At 37.6% G+C, this 21916-nt stretch overlaps 1 protein-coding gene across 10 annotated transcripts in view; it reads right to left on the reverse strand.

Annotated features, from left to right (window-relative positions):
• The window catches only part of TENM2 (teneurin transmembrane protein 2), a 1471143-nt gene that overhangs the window by 90550 nt on the left and 1358677 nt on the right, over positions 1-21916 (reverse strand). For 9 of the 10 annotated variants that reach the window (XM_085236695.1, XM_085236691.1, XM_085236690.1 and 6 more), the window contains 3 exons: positions 18010-18215; positions 10067-10262; positions 7438-7539 (listed from right to left, as the gene is read on the reverse strand). In XM_085236695.1, the coding sequence (XP_085092821.1) occupies positions 7438-7539; positions 10067-10262; positions 18010-18215 (504 nt within the window). Of the gene's footprint in view, positions 1-7437; positions 7540-10066; positions 10263-10887; positions 10990-18009; positions 18216-21916 lie in introns of those variants that run through there. The other variant, XM_085236697.1, reaches the window with a different exon arrangement.

Below are 21916 nucleotides of genomic sequence, written 5' to 3' on the forward strand. Positions count from 1 at the left end.
TACAAAGCATACTTCATCATGAGCACAATTCAACTCAGCAGAGCAAAGTTAGAGCAGAGAGAATCTTAGTCTCCAATGGAAGCACTGTAAGACTGGAAGAAGGATTTTTGGCTTGCTAGAAACTATAATGCACAATAATATGCATCCTGCATGTATTCACATGCTTGTCCAACTCCTTGCTGTGCTGGGAATCTTTTCAAGATGTCTATTTGCTGGAATTGCATTGAAACAGAAAACATTTGTGCAAATAGATGCGCTGTTGCTGCACACATATAAGAAGCAATGAAAAGTAAAATGAAGTAACTGACAGTAGAGTGGGTTTTGAAAGCAGCTGTAAGAAATGAAAGCTACAAACCTAGTTTTTAATAAACATGAAAATATTACTACAACGCTGCTGCAGGAAAATTCAGTAAGATTTTACTGTGCTTCCATATAATTTCAGTTGTGGACACAAGCAATGCAGACTTCCTTATCGTACTAAACCAACATACTTGGTTCCAGATTTCAGACCTTGGTTACAGTACTGCTTGGTGCATCGTCTTTGGTCTCTGAGCAATCCTACACAGCAGCACCAGTCCTCACTGGAATCAGTCATAGTTTCTTCCAAGCATACTTCTTTTTATTTATAAATAAACATTTTGTTCAGGAGTGGTGTTTGCAACCTCTCTGCTTCCAAACGACAGGAGTATCCTGACTCGGAACTATTTGAGACCACCTCTTCTGTAGATAAAATCTTAACAATCCTGAATTCAAGGCTAGATTCAGCAGAAAAGCTTTAAGAACAATGAAGACTTAATATTTTGCATTCTGAAAACTGTGTTTTCTGTGTTTTTTTTTTAAATCTCTAATTTTCTCCAATTTTCATCAGTTAAAAATAGCTCCTGAGTTCTATTTCAGTATTCTCTCACAAGGAATGCAAATGGTACAAACAGTAACTTCCAGCCCTGTGCAGGGAGCAGCTGAGTACTTCCATGTCACCAGGCTCCTTCTACACATCAAACACCTAGCAAACATCTGCTACTTCTTACATTTAATCTGCAATGTACTATATGGACATGTGCATGTTCTTAAGGAGTGATGAAATGCTAGGGTGCTTAATGACTTGCGTTGTAACAGAAAGTGAACAAGACACCTGTGTGCAGAATATAGGTGTTCACCCGTTCCAGTCCATTTTTTTTTAAATAATATCTAATCTTCAACCGAGTCTATGAGAATTGATGAGGAAAGCAGAAGGCCAGAAACAAGTGTTCCTGTATTCCTCTTCTTGTTGCATTACTGACTGCCTACCTCAAACCCCTTAGAGCCATGGCCACGAACAATCAGACAGAACTCAGCCTGGAACCCTTTCTGTTCTTGGCTCCTGTTTAAATTGCCAATTAGAAAGTATCAGAGCAGTGGATTTTGAGCTACTATACCATTTTGTGCAGGAGAGCTAGCAGCTGATAGATAGAATGACTGTCAATCATTGTCAAAATAGGTTATATGTCCACTGATTTATTCTGTAATGATTTTAGGCACAGTTAACAGCACAGAACTCTTTTCAGAGCACATGGCACCCATGTAATACTACCAAATCAGGGCATACAGGACAAGCATTGCCCTGTACACAGAACTCGTTGGAAGCCAACCAAGAACATAATCAGTTTGCCAGAAATGAAAAATGTCTGCTAATAAAGAATGAGACTGGGAAAAGGAGATGGAGATTTATAACAAAGGTATTTTAAGGTACTGAATCTAAAGAGATGGGAACTACTGGAGAGGAACGCTGCCAAGACAGACTTGTCTGAGCATAAGAATGATACCTCCACCCCTGAGCGAGAGATGGGGGCAGGCAGGACTGTGCAGCAGTGGCAAAAATCGGTGCGCACACACAAACACACAGCAAAACCAAAACTAATCCCACCCAGAAAGAGATACTAAAACAGATGCTGGATTTTGTCAGCTGCAAGAAAAGAAGGAGAGGCGTGTGTGGATGATAAGTCATGAAAGCAGTATTTCTAAAGAAAAGTACACTTAATTATTTTTATTCATACAGTGTTAGTGATGAGACATGCTATGATTGCGAACACATGAAATGTTTGCCAATAATGTTATTGCTCTGATTTCTATTTTCTCTCCAACCTAATAGTTCCCAGCACTCCCATGTTCTCTCTCTGGCACTGTGGACAAAGCCATTGCTCTGCCTGTCATTCAGGTCACTCATCTGGATGATTTTTGTGACTCACTCATTCCCTCGCCTCACACTCAAATTTTGTCCAAGTCTCACAGATTTCTTCTGCACTGCATCTGTTTGCAAGGATTTTTGTGTTAGCTTTGAGCAAACCAAAATCTTGTTCTACGGCATGGATAAATTCAGCCTTCTCTACTCATGTCTGTGTATTGTGCTGTACTCATGCCTGCTGCTGTGTGCTCTCTCCTGTGCTTCATCTGACTTTGAGGCACTGTTTTCCCCGTTACCAACAGGGTATCTGTTTGCCATTATCCCCCCTTTAAAATTGCCTTTTAACCAATGTTCCCAAAAAGTAACAGCAGTCACACTACCAGTATACTATAACACTGCCTATCATAATTTTTTTTTCCTCTCATATTGCCACATATATCACTTGGTAGCCATTAGGGTTTTAAATTCACACTGACATGGTATGTTCTCGGAGGTAGGCACTGCTTGTCTTCATTCAGTTTACGTGTATAGTCCTGACCACAACAGATTACTTTGAACAAGTAGCAGTGCTCATGACAATCTCCACATAATCTCCTCCTTTAAGCTGCATTATGGCATTTTTCCCATATTACTGTTCCTCTTTTCTTTGCCAAACCAAACTGTTTTGGGGTACCATCATGTTTAACCTATTTCCTTGCCTATCATCTTTTATTCTCTTAGTTTACTGCTATTCACTTGAATAAAACAAACACACTCACCAGTTTGACTATGCCCTGGAAGACCCACAGTGCTCCTTGACAATGGGTCCAGCATTTTCTGTCAGGCTATGCAGTATGTGCAAGACAGGCAAAGGAGAGAGGCTGTTCAGAACAAGCTCTCACCTTTTCCTTGCAAGCCCAGTAGTCTTCTGTCTGCTTTTGCTATTTTCAGTTCCTAGAATTTCTAGCCAAACTACAAAGGCAAATAATGTTTTCATGACTCACAGAAAGGAGATGCTAATTGCTATGCATTAGCAGCGTGTGCTGGACAGCATTCATTCACGTTGACCACGTGTTCTACAGCAATGAATTGAGTATGGAATTATTCAGAAATACGCACTCTGAAATTCATTATTTCCCCACAGTGATCACTCCCAGAACCTCTTATGCCACTGCACATTCATTCTGGATCAAGAATAGTTTCGAGTATTCAATATTCAAAAAACCATTCCTTTATGCACTTGAAGATTTCATAGCCCAAACAATATGGCTCTGAATAATCTCAGAGCAAGAAGAGTTCCCAATAACTAAAATTTGAAATAGCAACAGTTTTTCAATACCAGTTACGAAGAAGCAAATACTGCTTTTTCTAGCAATTACACCTTACTTACCTAATAACTGAGGACCTTGAATATTTTTATACATAAGTTAACAGTACACACATAACAAAGAAAACAGCAGTGGTAGGAATTCTTATCATGGTTTGGGCAATCATCAGAAACAGCAAACTCATTACACTAAACTTTAAAAAAGATAAGACTACACTTTACAGCTTAGCAACTATTTCAAACAAAATAGATGTCTCAAAAGAAATAAAAGAAAATTTAAAAACCTACCCTTCTTTTTATACTTATTAAAGTGGCGCCGTCCTTTGCCAGTAAGCCAAAAACAAACAGAATGAAAATAAAATAATGAAAAACCCACACAAGGAGAACAGGAAAAGAAACTGAGTATAACATAAATCTAAGTCATTAGAGTTCTTAAAATCAGATTAAAGAGTCAACCAATCAAACATGGTTTTAAAAATCCAAAAGCCTTCACTCTATTTAAATTAAAATATTAAACATGTTTTTTATTGCATTGCATAACCAACTAACAATGTCTACTAAATGGCAACTTCATGGCAGCTGACAAGCTACTCAACTCATTTTTGTTCCTGTTTACAAATCACGCACCACCTCTTAACATACTATGCTCACTGTATTAATGCAGAGACCCCATGCGATGGCACTTGTTTCACCTTTTCAGTTTAGATAAATGTGCTTACAATGTAAGTGCTAGGATTTTTAAGTGCACAATCAAAAGCGTCTCTGAGCACATTTCCAGAACTGTACATGACAGTGTCTTTTGATGTATTTTGGTTAAAGGCGTGGAAGAGTTGTATGACCTCCAGAATACCGCGAGATGAAATGAAATTACAGCCACTTCACCTCTGTGGCACTGAACTCTACAAGTGGTGAGAAGCGGGACACAATGAAGGATGCTGGCTTGCAGATTTACCACAAGACTGGGCAGTTACAAGAACAAACTATTACCAGACATTAACAGTGGGAACACCAAGTAAGAAGGACATCTTTGATACATGTGGGTGGGGATGTCATGGAAATTACAGAAAAATAGAAACAAATATAAAGAAGTGACAACACACCAAACCAACAATAATAGTTGCAAATCCGATTGTTTAATTAATCATTGGCCATAGCATCCCTTTTCATCAATGACTTTTACAATTATTTATGCAGAAGAGGTTACCTGCAGTGAAGTTCAATTTGCAGCAAATCTTCCACTGGCTTTAACCATGCACAATTTCTAGATTGGGATACATCTCTATCCTCTAAATTATCTTTTGATTATGAGAGTTTCCTTTTCTTTAAATGTCATATTTTAACCATATGAGATTAAAATATATCACCTTTCCTGCGTGTTAGATGAAATTCTTAATCAGGCTAAACTCTACATGATTACAAAGGGAATCTTGTCTGAGCAAGGCTGAAGTGAATCTGTTGAGACTGGCTACCTGAGAATAAATTACTTCCACAGATAAGGCTGAGAATTAAAGCCCCAAGTATTTGGCTGGAGTGTTTGGCAGAGTGAAATTTATTCTGCTTCAATCAACACATGGAAGGCTATTGCAACCTGCACATTGGACCAAAAGTTCAACTCTTTCTAATCATTTCTGTGGGACTTTGCTGGAGCTATTGGAACTGAAGTCAAATCTGTGCTCTCTCATATATTCCCTTCAGTTTAATCTTTTAGGTCTACATGGATCAGGTAAAGGAACAGGGAGAGGAACAGTGCACCATCTGCAAAGCATACAGATGATTCCCCTCAAGATTCACTGTCTTTGATATCCTCAAAATCGCCCTAGCAAACAGTGATTACCTTGTAGAAACGACCACATTTCACATCTCCCAAGCTCAGGTTTTGCCTCCTGTGAAGCCCTCAGACTGCTGTGCTACAGCACGAAGAAAGTAATATCAGCTATTTAAGGAGCCTGGTCACCTTTTCTCTGCATTTCCCTGTTTATGTCTTGCCTCATCTTACAGTGGAGAACTGAGACATGAAAGAATGTGTTGCCAGGTATATAGTATAAAAAAAAAAAAAAAAAAAAAAAAAAAAAAATCAGATGGAAAGTAAAATAATTATCTTTCCATACATGCTACTACTTAAATATAAATGTAAGATTACAGTAAATACATGGTAAATGTATTTAAACAGTTAATATGCTGCAGTAGGTTTAATTTCTATCTCCTTTTAATGCGCTTACTATTCAATCCTGATTTTGATTTCCATCTTCTGAAACTGCTCTCACATATCATCAGAATTCAAGGATGCTAAAAATCCTGTGGACACAAGTACAGGTCTGACACTGGTGAGGCATGCAGTCCTTTACACACTGCTCAGCCTCACAATTCTGGGTATGTCTTACAGTGTGTAGATGAGCAGCTGCGTGCTTGCATATGCACACGAGAATTCTGACAATCCATCCATTTTGTCACATTACATAGTATTTTAGGCTTCTTTGTTCTTTAGAAATACCACAATGTCTGATAAAGAAATACTGACAGAGGTGAAAGAAGCTTCCACAAAACCTGCTTTTGAGGAGAAAGAGACAATGCAATGGACACAGCAGGAACCACAGAGAAAATTCTGAGGGGTTGTAGAAACAGACAGAGAGTTTGACAAATACCGTATAAAAAGATACTCATCTAATGTAGTCTGAATAGACTATTTTCTAGCACATAGAATACAGCGTTACATAGAGGTTTGGTACACAAAGCTGGAGCTCTCCACAATTTAAAATGCAAATGAATTGATTTAAGGGCCATGTATGTGTAGGGAGTGGCAGTGAAGCACACAGTCACTACATGCATACTTTCACAGGTTAACGCCACAGAAATGCATACAGCTGACAGTGTGTATTTAGAGCACACATTTTCACACCATTTATTTTGTAATATACACGTTTCCTCTGTATATTTGCTAAGGGTCTTAATTTCTCAGGTAATCCAACCACATGCACATTTTAAGCACTCTTTAAAATCAGTCAGGCTAGCACTAAGATATCACTAAGATATATTAACTTCCCTAGACCCCTCGGGTCTTTTTTTTTTTTTTTTCCTCCTAATTGGACATTTCTAGGAGGCAAATACAGAGACATAAAATAGAAGTTACTCCCTCCAATATGTTTACAACAGCTATTAAAGGAGTATTTCACAGACAGGCACAGGTATGCCAGCTGCCATCCTACTGCATCAGTGGAAGAGATGGGGCCACAATAAACTATCCTTACCATCATGATCTAAGCAAAACCAAGCAATTTTATAATACTATTCAAGGCATTTCAACAGCTTTTGAATGCCACACTTTTCACCATTTAAAACTAACAACACTACTCCTGTGGAAAACAATGGTAAACACATGATACTTACAGTGGGCCTAAAGCTACATAAACTAAGGAGGCAATATACGCACCAATAGCTTTATAAACTAGAGGCCTTCCTTTACAAATTTTTCTCCTAACACAGCTATTCCAAACTCTCAAGACTCAAGAAAAGGCTTATTTTAAGATTTCACCAAGTTCTTCTAGTCTCCTAGAAAGAAAAGGTGAACATCCTTTGATCAAGAGCAATTGCATATGCAAGACAGCAACAATGAACTAGAAGCATGGCTCAGCCAAGCCAGAATATACATTACATTCTATTAATGAAAATAATCAGTCTTTTATATACATTTGGATTGATGATTATCAGAAAGCATTGATGATAATTTGTCTACGTGTACAGACAATAGGAAATTTTCTGCCATTTCTGCATACTGTTTTTGAGAAAAAGAAGTTGCAGCTATGCAGCAGTGGGGCAATAATTCCATCTGATCATATTTGACTAAGAGAACTAAGAAAAAAATGCATATTGACCAACTTGTATCTGGCTTGGATCCATGCTAACTAGTAGGCACCGTAGATCCATATATCTCAAAGACACACTGTGTTTATTTGTAAACATAGGAAAACGATACCTTTAGCACAATCTGCTCCGTGAAATCCGGGAAAACAGTGGCAGACACCAGAAACACACTCGCCATTGCCATGACAATTCCGTGGACAGTCTTGCACTGAATCTGAAATACAAACATCACAGACACATTAAGTGGTTCCTATTTCACCAATATTCAATGAATTTTCAAAATTATTTGCTTAGTTTTTCTTAACATTATTTTATCTTCAATACTTGGGAGAATACTAAGCGGACAACCAGAGAATGCTAATAATGTTAACAGCACAAATTTCAGGGGAAGCAGAAAGTTACCAGCGTTTATGGTAACATAAGGAAGTGTAGAGAACACGTGACAGCTAAAGGTGGCAAGTCTTTGAGCACCACCAGCACTCAAATTCACTGCTAGCACTCGAGTCCTCTGCTCAAACAGGTAGCCAAAACTGCCTCTTACGATCTTTATACTTGAATTCATATTGTATTTCAAACATAATACTTCAGCAGGAAAATTGACAATCTCCCTCTTACAATATGACTTTGATCTTGCACACCACTGTTCCATGTGGAACTGATTATCCCAAGGAGTCGATCTTCTTTTCTTTCTACAGACACGCAAAGCTTCGTTAAGAAAGCTGACAGAAATGTCTGCTGCACCTGACAAAGAACAGCTCTTTTGCTCCAGCAAACATTACCCTAAAAAAACGCCCCCAAAAAGTCCAAGTAGCAACGCAAGCAGATGACAAAGAGGTCTGTAAAGCCAGAGGGCAAGGTTTAACATCAGGTTTAAGTAACTGAAATGCTGGTGACTTCAATAATCTGTGAAGCATAAGCACACCAGCCTGATGATAATATTTCAGCTGTTTTCCACATTTTGTTATTATTTGGATGACATATATATTTGCTTTGCACAATATGAAGCGGAAATTAAATAACAATTTTGAAATTAATGCTTAGATTATTTTCAATTGAAAGCTGTTGGATTTCATAGGAATATATTTTCAACACTGAATTACTGGAACAAAAATATAAATGGAATGTTGTTACTCTTCACTATAATTCCCTGTTGTTGTGGGTTGCATTGTCCCAAATTAAATGTCAGTCCCAGACACCAAATAAAGAGCAGCTGCAGGACACAGAAAATAAATTTTGGATTTGGAACAATTAGTACCATACAGAGTGCTTTTCTGTCCAGCCAAACTGAAAAGAGGAAAAGGAGTCAAGAGGAACTGTAAATCTAATATCACAGTTGCAGGACACTTAGTAAATAATAGTAATAATAATAATAATATAATAATAATAAAAAGAAACAAAATTTCAAAAAGATGTCTTTATTTTGGCCTCTTTAAATAAATCTTGTAAACAATGAGAAGGAGAACTGTAATGTGTAATGGTCAAAAACATCAATCTGTCTCATGAAGTAGTTTGTCTATAGATTTATTCATTGTTTTGCTTCATGGCACACAATTCTATGTATTGAGAATCATGGCAAACTTACTACTGCCTGAGAGCCAACATCATTTCTGTTATTTTTTCCCCTCTCACATCAGAGAAACCTTCATCTCTCTCTGATCTTTTGATTATGAAATGTCTGATACTGGGTGTGTGTAGAATAACCTGTGAACTGGATAAAACACTATATTTTTCTCTATATTTCAGTCCAATCACTATTATTGCACTATCATATAGTCTACCTGTCCATTAGACCTTTGATACTCTTGAAAGCTGTAGCCCAGGCTAGCCAGCCCTTTTAAGGACAGCTGATCATAGCTGAAGAGTTTCTAAGAAGCCACAGTAGCAGCATACCAAGATATAAGTACAATTGTTTTCGAAGGAGCAGAAAATGCCTTCTATGGCAGATACACAAATACATATAACGTTATGCATAGCACCCAGTAACCCTTTCAAACCAAAATGTTTTCTCATCCCAACTGAAGTTCACAGGAATAGTTAGGTTCCTACTCAATACCACAGTGTTGGATATCCTCCCTCACCTCCTGGGACTTCAGCTAAGAAACTGAATTTTATAATAATGTAAAAGGAAGAAAAAAGCTTCATATCATCAATCACTTAAGGCTGGAAAAGACCTCTAATTATTTTTCATCAGACTCACTCAGTTCAACTTCTTTCAATTTCTCTTTCTCAAAACTAATAGATTTGTGCAATATAGAGCCACTTAACACTTCACCAGCCAGGACGAATAGCATGTAGACTATCTCAGTTTTTGATGCTACTGTGATAAGACTTCCACAGCTCATGAAATGCTCCAGAGATCAACACATCTTCTGACAAAGCATGGAGAGCTTATGCTCAGTTTGGCTTTCAACTAAATGGAAGCCTAATCTTGTAACAAAACCAAAAGCATCTCAGATGATAGGTTGGATGCTCTTCTGCTATTTATTCCATCATGTTGAGATGAATGCCAGCTAGATGCTCACCACTAGATGAACTATAGGAATGCAAAAATCTTAAAAGAAAAATAATGAAATTAAAATCAATACCCCACTGGACCCATTTGAGGTTAATGTTAAGAAAAAATGAACAACAACATAAGGACAAAAAGGCTGATTACTAAAGACTGAGTGAGAGTATTATGACTTTAAGTATAAGAACGTATCAATAAAGAGAAGAAATGCTCAGTTTCTGGAAATACCTACCCAAAATAACTGTACTGAAGGAGACCACTTCTTTGTCCTTGCCATCGTTGTAAAACGCCAGGTGCCACAAGCCCACATCCAAGTACTGAACAAACACAGCTTCATTCTGAACAAGAGTCTGAATACTTCGCCGTTCCCGTGGGGATTCCACCACACTCCATTTCTCTTTCCCATCCAAGCGTTCCATGAAATCATACTGCAGGGTAGGAAAAAGGAAAACAAAACAAAACAAACAAACGAACAAACAAAAAAAAAAACAAACCAAAAAAAACCAAAACCCCAAACAAACAGACCAGAATACAGAATGATATCTCAAAATCTCACATAGTCTTTATTAGAAACATCATAAAATGGTATTTCTGGAAGATCGGTTAATATGAAGCTAATATCTACACACAGAATTTTCGTGACTGCTTTCTTAAAAACTGACACAGAATTGTGCATCTTTTCTCTGCACAGGTGATTAAAAATGTACAAGCAGTATTTCTTGACCGATCGAGTTTTGAGAAAGAAGTTAAAATCAATGCTTTGACCCTTCACAAAATTCTAGGTTCCTACAGAGCTGTCAAAGCTGGAGAACTTTAACGTATGAGAGAGGCACCCTTTCCTAAGCAATCACCTGCCATAACTTATTGCTGCAAGATGTACAAATATGTCAGATGTACCTTCAGACATATAATTGAATGGACAACCCCAGAATGCAAAAACAAACAGGAAAGCACAAACAAAAAATGGGTCTGTCTAACACAGTGTAAGTTAGTATCCAATTAAAACATTAAAACACACCGTGAAAATTTGACATCACAGAGCAGTTTGCTTACCTGAGTTTGGATGCAGAACAATCAGGGGTAAGGAGGATACAAGAACCAGAGGGAGCATGGAAAAGGAATAACACAAATCAGGTAGCTGAAGGCATTGAATTTCTATTAAGGAAAACTGAGAATTTCTGTTTGGATGCTTTGGAAAATTACATTAATCTTTGGAAAACAGATGAAGCAGAGCAAGTGATTATTTAGAGTATAAGAGGGATGGCACCATTAATGGTATGAAGCTAAAAAAAGAAAGAAAGAAATTTAAGATGAATGTCAGATAAGCTTCCCATCTATTAAGCTCAGTAATAGCCTCCCAGTGGAGATGCCACTGCATCATACAATTAAACAAAGACTAGAAGAAATATTGGTTAATCTACAATAGGGAATAACTCTGCATAGCAAAGCAGCTGTACCAGAACTCCTAATACTTTTTTTTTTTTTTTTTTTTCCTATTCTGTCTTTAAGCTTTGTGATTCTCGTGCTCTCAATCTGATGCTATGCTCAGCTTCCCAGCTCTCATGGCCCCTATCTAAGGGAAGTCCTTAGGAAACAAGAAAAAATATCTCATCTTTTGATAGCTGTATAACAAGTCCCCTATGAAAATACATCTTGTTTTAGACACATTTATCTATCTATGAGTAGATAGAGACAGACATGTCTAAAGAAAGAGATATGTTCAATAAAATATTGTGGAAGTACATGCTTGCTGGCCAGTAGTTTCATTGCACTTCCTTCTGTTATCTCCAGCACGTACTGCCTGTGCTTGTGGCAGTTCTAAGAAACCATACACATTCACTTTGTTTTATTTTAAATAGAAAACTGTCAACCTACATCCAAAAAAGATCCATAAGGGCTGTCTTGTACATTGAATTGCACTCCTGAACATTGAATTCTAGCAAATAATACACAATATGCAATAAAATAACGAAGATTATCCCTTCTTGTAGAAGAGACAGAAGGTTGGACTGATTTAATGAGTTAGTGACATACTGCACATCTATTTCAAGCAGTGATATAAAAGGTGACCTTTCTGTTTGAAATTTTGAGTGGTTATGATAGGAGCAATAGAGCACTCAACAGACTTAGCATTACAAGAAAGGCAAAAGTATGGAGGTACTAGTACTTTCTTTCTAAATACGTGAAACCATGACATCAGTATGCAGCCACAAAGGAAATCCATGACACCACAGGAGTCGGAGCCTGTATCTACCAATGTTGAAGGCTACTGCCACAGTAAGTGCATTAGTCACTCTTCCCAATGCCTTTACTTATGGGAAAGAATAAGTGACGTGAAATAAAGTTTCACCAAACTGTTAAAATCTAATTGCCATTTATCTGCCATTTATTTCACACAGGATTTTCACAGAAAAAGATAAATCAGGTAAATTAATGCATTCAAGCCAATGCACACCAGAGATTTAGAGAATTCTGGCATGTCAGAAACTCTCAGAGCATCCGAGGTGCCAAACACACAGCTATCTATCTCTGAAATCAATGACATTTGGAAATATTACTAAAACCTACTGTCTACCAGTCAGAGGTTAAGGACAGACTCATCACCTCTTTGGGAAATGTTATTGCTTGGGCAACATCTTGGGAAAAAGAAATCTTGTTTCTCAGAACAATCACAAAGGGTCAGCTAGGGAAGTAGCAATAAAAGCTGACATTTCTCACTGGCAACACGCTGTTCATCTCTGCTTATGCTGGCAGGTTCCTCTGCCTCCCCTCTGTTTGATGCTGATTCTACCTCATATAGCAGAGAAGGCTCAGCAGTTGGCAAGATCGAAGGGGAATAGTACTCAGCCTGAAACTGCCTGAAGTAGTTTTAGCTGCAGAATCTCTTTTCACAATGACAGGTGTGACCTAGAGAGAGCAGGTCTCTTGGCATGGCTCCCCATAAGGCTGTAATTTTAACTACACACTATAGAGACTCTTTAATTAAACCGTGAAGAACTATTTCATGCTCAGGCAAAAGTGTAATGACTAAACATCAATAACTTTATGACTTGTGAAGCACCACTGCAAATTGATGTAGAATATAACAATAAATGTTTATCCCTCTCTGGATTCCTCAGGACTGTGAGAAAAAGAAAGAAGATAATTCATTTGCTGCTGCTTCCCAGCATGTACAATGAAGTACTGGGTACGTGCACCCCAAAATCTGAAATCCCTGACCAAATGATCACTGAGAAGGTCATAACCAGATATGATTTCTTTCCATGGTTGGCTGGATCATCATTTTGTTTCTCGCTGCCCTGTTGATTTTCTGATTTACTCCACTTGCATGATTAATTACCATTATTTACCACTGTTCCAAAAATATCACTTTTGCTTTAAAGCCACCTGTTGGCAAACACGTGCAGATTGGAAGACACATCGAGAAACAAAAATACTTTCATGATCAGTAAGAAGCTACTGTGTAATTTTTTAATCTAACAAGAACAACTACTGAGGAAAACTAAACTGCACATACTAGGATCTAGTCAACTATCAAAACCAGCTCTGAAGCAGTTTTTAATTTTCACTGGCTTTTTTTTTTTAATGATCCTTTATATTTTGCGGCTTCATTCAGAAAGTCACACTAAGAACAACTAAAATCAGGCCAGAAACAAAATGCACCAGAAATCAGAAATGACGACATCTCACAGTTCAGTTTTGCAGGGGAGAGTAGTCACTATGATTAAAGCTCTATATCAAGAAGGCTACTTCTTCAAGCAAATTCCAAATTCATGCTTTCCATGACTGCTCATTTATTTTACTACACAGCATACCAAAACCCTACTGCATACTTTTATTTACAAACCTAAATCTCACGCTAAGTTCTTTCTGGGCAATTTGTTTTTATAATTTCTTCCTTCAGTGCTTCTATCTTCCTCTGATGCATTTTATTCACGGGCTAATAAGGTCTTCCTTTTCCCAGTAACCATGAGGAGTCAGAAAAACAGTTTGGGAACACTGCATGTATGATAGTGACTACATTGCACAGCGTCATCCACAATGCCATCCACTGCACAATGCCACACATCTGTTCGTAAGATCTGTTGAGAACAGCTGCCTGCCAGAAGAGAACGAGTTGTAAAAGCATCAAGAAGCAAACAGCTCTCAGGCCCTGGAACACAGTCTTTTCTTAGATTTGAAACCACTTGCATACTACCACAAAATCATTAACAGTCTTTGAAAATAGGAGCTGAAAAGAAAGAGCTATTAGAGCTCTTGTCTTAATAATGGATGTGTCTTCAGATGGGGAAAAAAAAAAAGAAGAGAGAAATGAAAAAGAAGAAGAAAAAAGCATATCTGGCATTGTGGCTAGCATTCATCTTATGCTAAAGCCCTGTAAGAGCTACAAAGCCAATAATAAAACAAATGTCAGGGAAACTTGTTTGCAAAGTGCTTTAAAATTAGTTCTTTATCAAATCCAGTTGCTAATTATTCATTAAAATACACCCATGAAACATCTGACCCACAGAGCCCACAGCCAAGGAGCTTATTGCAGCATTTAAATGTGCATCTTGACTGTGACACAATACAACGGGTGCAGTGCAGCACAGCATTCACAACAGCACAGTCATCATCACAGAGCTCTGAAGTGACCAGATCATCTTCCAGCTACAGTAGTGGCTGGGAAGCAAGGTAACACTGAAGCTCTTCAGCTATTCTCATTGTTTCAACTAAAGACAGTTCTAAATCAAAATGGTTTTCATTAAATAGAAAACGCTGCTGCAAATGGAGGCAAAACAACTCCATGCACTGCCTTCACCAGACATGGCAGGGATGCTTCTATATGGTTACTTTATTTCATGCATCATTGGGAATATTTTAACAACGTGTAGTAACATAATTGCTGTAATCTCTGCAGGATCACTTCATGCATTGTTTGACATTTACAGTTCATTTTCCATACATTATCAGTTTTATTAATTCAACTATCTTCTATGATCCTTCAAGCCTGCACCGCACATTTTTCTAATTCTATGCAGTACGATATAGATTGGAAGAATTTTCTTTGAAAGCAATGCGTTTCTTTTTCTAGTCTGCTTGCCACTCAAAATATTTTCTCTCCTCTAGAGCTCCATTCCCCATGCATGGCACACAACTGCTTCTAGAGAAGTTTACAGCTACATCAGTTTGACTGACTGAACTACGCATCTGGAATATCTGCTAAACGCTTCTACTGAGAAGGTTAAATCTCAGTAGGGCCCACAGACAGGAACTGCATCTTGTTGTCTCAGGTTAATCATGTATCTAATTTGCTGATTATTGACTTACTCCCACAAAGGATTTTGCTAGGCTTGACATATCAGCACTGATCAGTGATGAACTGTCAAGTCAAGTTGTTCTCTGCTTTACAGTTCATGTCCCTAACTTGCAGAAACAAGGATTTCAAATTTCAATTCTAAAATATTGCCTGGTGTTAACTTCAGACTATTTTCACTAACACAAAACCATTCTGCTTCTTTCTGTAGAACAGGTCTTCCTTTCACCAACTCCAGTGTGTAACAGCTTGCTTTTCTTTTTCCGGGAGCAGTTTGGGTGGATTTTGATACAGCAATCTTCTGCTGTATTATTCCCACCGAAAAGCACCAAGAACTTGCACCAATATAGGATTCCATTATGCAGTTATGGAAGAAGGCTGGAACTGCTTCCACTAACTAAAGACTGGAAATGAGGTTCTCTGAGGAGGATTCAGGCTAAGTTGGAAACACAGTTGGTATTTCTCGTTATTTAATTTATCAGAAAGGTTATGAAATTCATATCCAGTGCTCAAAAGGTTTAGCGAAGGCAAGAATGGAACTCTGCTTGATCCTAGCTTCTCAGACAAGAACATTATAATGAAACCTGGAACAAATATAGCTGAACACAGTGCAATAGAAATTAATGTTTGGCTTGAAGTAAAAACTATATTTATTTTGTACTACCACTTACTTTTCTTCTAAGAGATAGAGGCATACCTCCACTATGTGATAGTTAGACAATTATAATTAACTTGTAATTACATAAAATCTTGATGGTCATTTTGGAGCTTTGGTTGCCCTAAGCTAGTTTTACTTTGTGATTTATACTTTTGTTTGTTTTCATTATTTAAATTCCTGGGTGATTTTCCATGGTGGAATGATATGGGAAAGACAGCACCAAAATTCTGCATTGATGAGACATGCTCAATAAATTATGTCATTGCCTCATGTGCAGCTTATGATCCATAGACATTATCTTGCCCGAGACAACGCACTGAAACACAAGTGCCAAAACATCCTCGAGGGAGGTCCCAGCCTTGGATCATATTCTCGGTGGACATCTTCTATGATGGATGGATGTCTGAAAATGGCTGAAAATTATTCAGCATTATATAAAAATCTTCCCAATTTATCTATCTTCGCATAGAACTTCAGGATGTTATATACAAGCTCTTGGCTGTATGGAAAACAAACCACTCGCCCTTCTTCATTTGTGGTCCGCTGGTCTTCATTTCTTACCAGTCAGACATATCTGGATATCAGATACATACAAACATTTGGTAACTCATAGAAGAATTCTTAACAGCATACAAGAAGTCAATGGAGTTTGCATAATCATAAAGCTGCTTGCTCACCTATTCTTAAAAGCAGAAGTCATAAATCCATGCAAACCTTTTCTCTCAATTCTACCCAAATCAGCTTAAAAATTTTGGATTTCAATTCAGACTTCAGCCAAGGAACAAGAGCCAATGCAAACTAGTCCCATAATAAGCAGATCCCAAATTCAGTTAACACAGGTGTAGTTTTCCATACCTGTGGAAAGAAGATACTCCTTCTATCATGACTTTGTGCATGCACATGGACGCTGTTCTCTCAGGGCTGATACTTCCTTGCAAGCAATATGAAAACACTTTCTTTGTATGACAATACAGTTATGTTGAAATCTCTCTGCATTTGCTTAATCATTTATGTAACTGCAATCTGCTTTGCCAAATGAAAACATACTATCAGTTCTTTGGAGACCTGGACAAGGCACCTGTGAATGTTGAAAAGGCTTTTCCTCAAAGTTCTCAATTTGATCTCTGGAAATCATAAACTAAATCAAGCATTTAAGTGTAGCTGGTGATTTTTTTTAATGAAGAACTGATTTTCAGCAGCAAGGATATGCATGAAGTAAAGGTTCCTTTCCAAAAGCTGGTTCCTATTTCTCCTTCCCTTGTTCTCTAAAGAATGGAGGCTCTTTCCTTTCAGTATGTGCAACTGCAAAATATTATTGCTCATTACAGTTCTAATCTAAATAAATGAGAATCTTTCTATTCACATTAATGACTTTAAATGTATTTTTTCCTCTTTGCAAAATAAAGTATGTCACTTTATTATTACAGCAAAAGAAATCTAAACACCACTGCACAGCCTAGAGGAAGAAGGTACATAAATTTGGTCACACTGTAAGGCTATCTTTATCTACACCCTTAATTATGCACTACAGAGTCAATGCAAAAAAAGCAGCGGCGCAGCGTTTTCATCTTGTAGTCAGTTAGAAATTAAGAACTGTGATTCCAAGCTGCAAGACCTGCCCAATCTCTGAGATATTAAGCCTAAATACCACCTTTGATGGAAAAATAGTAAAATTAAAGCTTGCCAGACATGGCCACTGTGTTCTGTCCTCTAATATGGTTGGGTAGCAGTGATGCCCAAGCCTTTTGTGTGCTCAGCAATACTGTCAAAATCCTGTGAAATCTGAAACTTCTACAAAGGCCAAAAATGATATGTTATCAGATCTAGCTGTGCTGCATTCCAACTGCATATAGTGTTTTGATATTGTGAATCTGACCACCCTGACTTACCATTTTGGATGGGCGTGTAACTGGATAGTTTATTGCAACTGATTCCACAGTTTCCTCAGAGATTTAAAACCTTTCATGCCAAACTGAAAGCAATTTTAAAAACCTGACTAGCAAGAACATCATGCTTGGTTATTTCATTCATCAAGATACTGTTAAGGTGTGTAATAACTTAGAAATCTTAATATCAGGGCAAATATCAAAAATAGAGTCATCCCCAAAATACCACACAGAATCCCTAAACTTAAGCTCCAAAAGCTCAAACGTGAACCTAACAAATTCTCCCAACTTCTGAATTTTCACACGTGAAGCCAAGAAATACATGGATAAAGTACCTGTGCATGTGATGGTGGCAGTCCTCTTCTTATATAAACACCAAAAAGAGCATCCTTCCCTAGGGATATGTTGAACTTCAGGAACTGTGGCTGGCTGATATGGATCTGAGACCTCCAAAAAACTCCAGGGGGCACTTCTTGGGTGACCTTGCGGCCAACTTCTGTTTCTCCACTATCTATGCTGCTATTCCTAGTGACCCACGGTCCTATAAAATAAAAACAAATATAAATCAACTATAAATCAAATGAGATAACTGCTTTTAATAAAGGCACTTTTAGCAGTGACATTCAAGAACAACATCTGTAGCAATGCTGCTGTTTAAATCAAATTGCGACCTTCCTAATTTCATCCAATCTGTTGCTGTTTCAATAAAAAAAGGAAGAATTTGGTCCATATATGCTAAGAAAGAAGGCTTTGAACCTGTTTCTGTGGAGCATCTGCAATCTTCTAATTCCTCTGAGCCTTCAATTCTGTGACTGCTTAGAGACTCATTTAAGCACACAGAAATCTCCTTTTGCACTTTTCAGCTGTCTTCTATGCAACCAGCATAGCAAATTTCAGAAAGGTGAACTGAAGGTGTAATTTCAATCTTAATGAACTGATTGCAAATTTTATTACTATTGCTTTATATAGCAAAGCAGTCCAATAAATCCCCATTCACAGACAATAGAATTGGTAGAAGAAATGAAATGCACAGAAGAGGATTTAGAGAACAATTTCTATACTATAACATGTGTCTTCTTATTCTTCAAAGAAAGTTAGTATAGCTCAATTCACTGCCTTTTAATTCTCTGTCTGAAGCAGTGAGGCTATCTATAGGTCTCTCTCTTCCCCACAGATAGTTGCAGGGTTAGCTAAAATCCATCTTTTGATGATTCTTCAGCATGCATTATTGAAGCCAAGATACAAGGCCCTTCTGGTTGAGTGCTCTGGCTTCCAGCCCCTGAAACAGCCTTTAAAACTTGGTGTGAATCTCTTCTGCTTGGCAGCTGATCAGGATGGTTCTGAGGTTACACACTTTAAACACAGAGTGTGATAGGTGAAGAGTTAGCAGTGCTTTCAAGCTACAGCATACAACATTTCATTTTATGCCCTATATCCTCACTGACCTGGTGATAAGTCCATATTTTAATTATTGTAACAGATACTAAAAAGGCCAGAAAAAGACAAATTTCTGTTGCCATCACAGAAGACTAAAGGTGTCATTAATATCTCTGTTGATGCATACTGGATGGTACCAATACCTCAGGATTTGTTAAAAGCTCAGCTGTTTACTTCATGTTTTTGTCATGGTGAAACATCGTTTTCAATACGTAGCAAGCTACTGCTGAGATGTTTTCCAGCACTGTGTGAACGTAACAGGATGGCACAGAATAACATATAATTCCAGCAGGTAAGTACATAACAGCTTTTGTGCCCTGGCTATCCTTAATTGAGAGAGCTGCACTCTCTCATTTGCTTCATTTCTGGTTCCAAATGATCTGTTAGCAGCACTTACACTTGTACATAATGAAACAGATATGTTGGCAGTGTCTTCAAGTGGTAAAAGAATGATTTGAACACCAACTGTTACTCAGTTTTTGGTAAATTTTCTTTTTTCATTTTCTATGCGAATGGATCAATCAGACATATATTTATCATTACAGCTCTTAAAGCAATGAAAGATATGCAAAGACAGCCTGCAAAGAAGGGAGAATTAGTTGCTGACTAATTAGTTAGTCCTGCAGTTGAAGAGAAGCCTTCAAAGAAAAAGCTATTTATGGTAGCATGACGATAAGCATTACTGTTACGATAAAGGCTGCATAAGGAGTAAAGGTGAGAAGATCAATACACCAGCACTTCTTCCAATATTCTGAATCTATTCACTCATCAATGAATAATCTGAATTCTGTATTTTCAATTCAGTTGATTTCATGACTGCAACAAAGTCACTTCAGTCCATCAACTCCAGTGCAAATCTTTGAAAGATGTAGTCTATTGAGCCAGATGGAGAGCAGGTGTGAATCTGTAGCTCAACTCTGCCTCACCTTAACAGCCATTCTCTCCCCTCCAGCCCCTGCAATGGAATCTGCTTGTTGTTTTGGTTCTTTTGAAGCAATACTTTATTGATCCAACTCTAGCATTCAATGGAACAGTGGTCCTGTACAGTCAGAGATATGGTTTGTGTCAGCAGCACAAATCCAATGTTCCAAGCAGGTAGAAAAAAAAAAAAAAAAAAGAAAAAAAAGTAGCTTATAGTTACATTTACCTCATGTCATAAACATTGCACACCTAATCAGAGCTACTAAGTCCTGAGCCAGCTACCAACACAGCACTACAGCTTAAGACACAGAGCAAATTTTAGAGAAACGAATCCTTGTTCGAACACTTTAAAATTGGCGTGGGGTTATAATGACCTTATGCTGCATCTGATTTGCACATTTTGGTCAACAAATTTCAGCCTACATAATAAAGCAGAAGGCAATACTTTCGGAGCAGCATTTGTATATTCACTTGAGTTACTTTGCAAATAAGTTTACTTCCTACCATTAAAAGACAGATCTTCAATAGAGAGGCTCGAGTTTTAGTACTTTTGGCTGAATTTAGCCTAAGCCTCCTTTGTATTTACAAATTCTGTTCTGTATTTCTAACAGAGAAAGGCTATTTTCCAGGAGGATCTAACCACATAATACATCAACCAAGCTTAGAAGAGAATATTCTAGTCATCAAGAGGACCAGAGTTACATTCACACTACTTTGGTGTGCACCTCACAGGTGATAATATATTGAATGTCAAACCTACAAAAAAAAATTACTTTAAATGGTAAAATGTCAATTTATTTTTCTCATGAAAATAATTAAGCTTTAGTGTAAAAATTGCTTAAAATGGCAGTTAAGACCAGCAAACTAACAAGGAATAACCCAGGCTCCTAAAACTACTGCAATTCAGTTTGGTTTGGCATTATTTTCAGAAGCACCTCCCCATAGATGTTATTTTCTCGCTCTACTACATAGGTGACCTACTTTCTACTTGTCCAAACCACTCCTTCCAGAATATTTCAGTGTTTCAAGAAACTCCACTTAGCAATTCCTAAGGACTGTGACAGCTGGAGGAGTTCAACTCAGTAGAGAATTTTAGAAGTGAGTTACATGAGCATTTATCAAGTGATAGACACGTGATGAAGATACACTTAACCCCTCAAAAAAAAAAAGAACAAAGAATGGAATGGATGGATGACTCCTTAGTTTCAAGTCTTCATTTTTGGAGTAATGCATATCTCTGCTCTGCATCCAGCCCATGCCATGAGCATGGGAAATTTAGCTGCTGCCTTCTGTCTGGCATGCTGGAAGAGACCCTTATTTTTAATTTTAAGATTTTAATGCAACAATTCCTGCTTTTATGGCTCTAGGTTATAATGCTGAAGATGTAAGACTTACATGTTTGGAGTCATGTCAAAATATTTTCAATTAATTTGTTGGGAAGGTTTAAGTCCAGGAAGCAAGCAGAGCTCTAGTGACTATGCATTACTGAATATATTTTCATAAATTCCTGCTGAATTATTCTCCCATTGTTAAAAAACACAAAACGGACACAAGCATTTTGGCAGGACTTCTTGCTTTGTCACCAAGCTGGTCATCATCGTGACACTATAAGATCAATACTTGTAAAACAAATATTAATCATCATCTATTACAAATTCTCCCTTTTAACAGTAATTCAGTCACATAAAAAATAGCAAAGGAAGGGTCTCGACATTGGCTGCATCATGTCCCTTACACCACAAATTATAAATAAAGGAATGAAACGCCAAGTACACATGGCCACTGATCCACCTCTTAGCCAACTGACTGCAGTTTACTTCTTTAAAACTTAAGAAGCAGAACACCATCATCCTAGCTTTACATTTACAAGAGCTTTGTTGCACT

The sequence above is a fragment of the Meleagris gallopavo genome, chromosome 15 (genome assembly GCF_905368555.1).
Source record: "Meleagris gallopavo chromosome 15, MGAL_WU_HG_1.1, whole genome shotgun sequence".
NCBI classification, from domain to species: domain Eukaryota; kingdom Metazoa; phylum Chordata; class Aves; order Galliformes; family Phasianidae; genus Meleagris; species Meleagris gallopavo.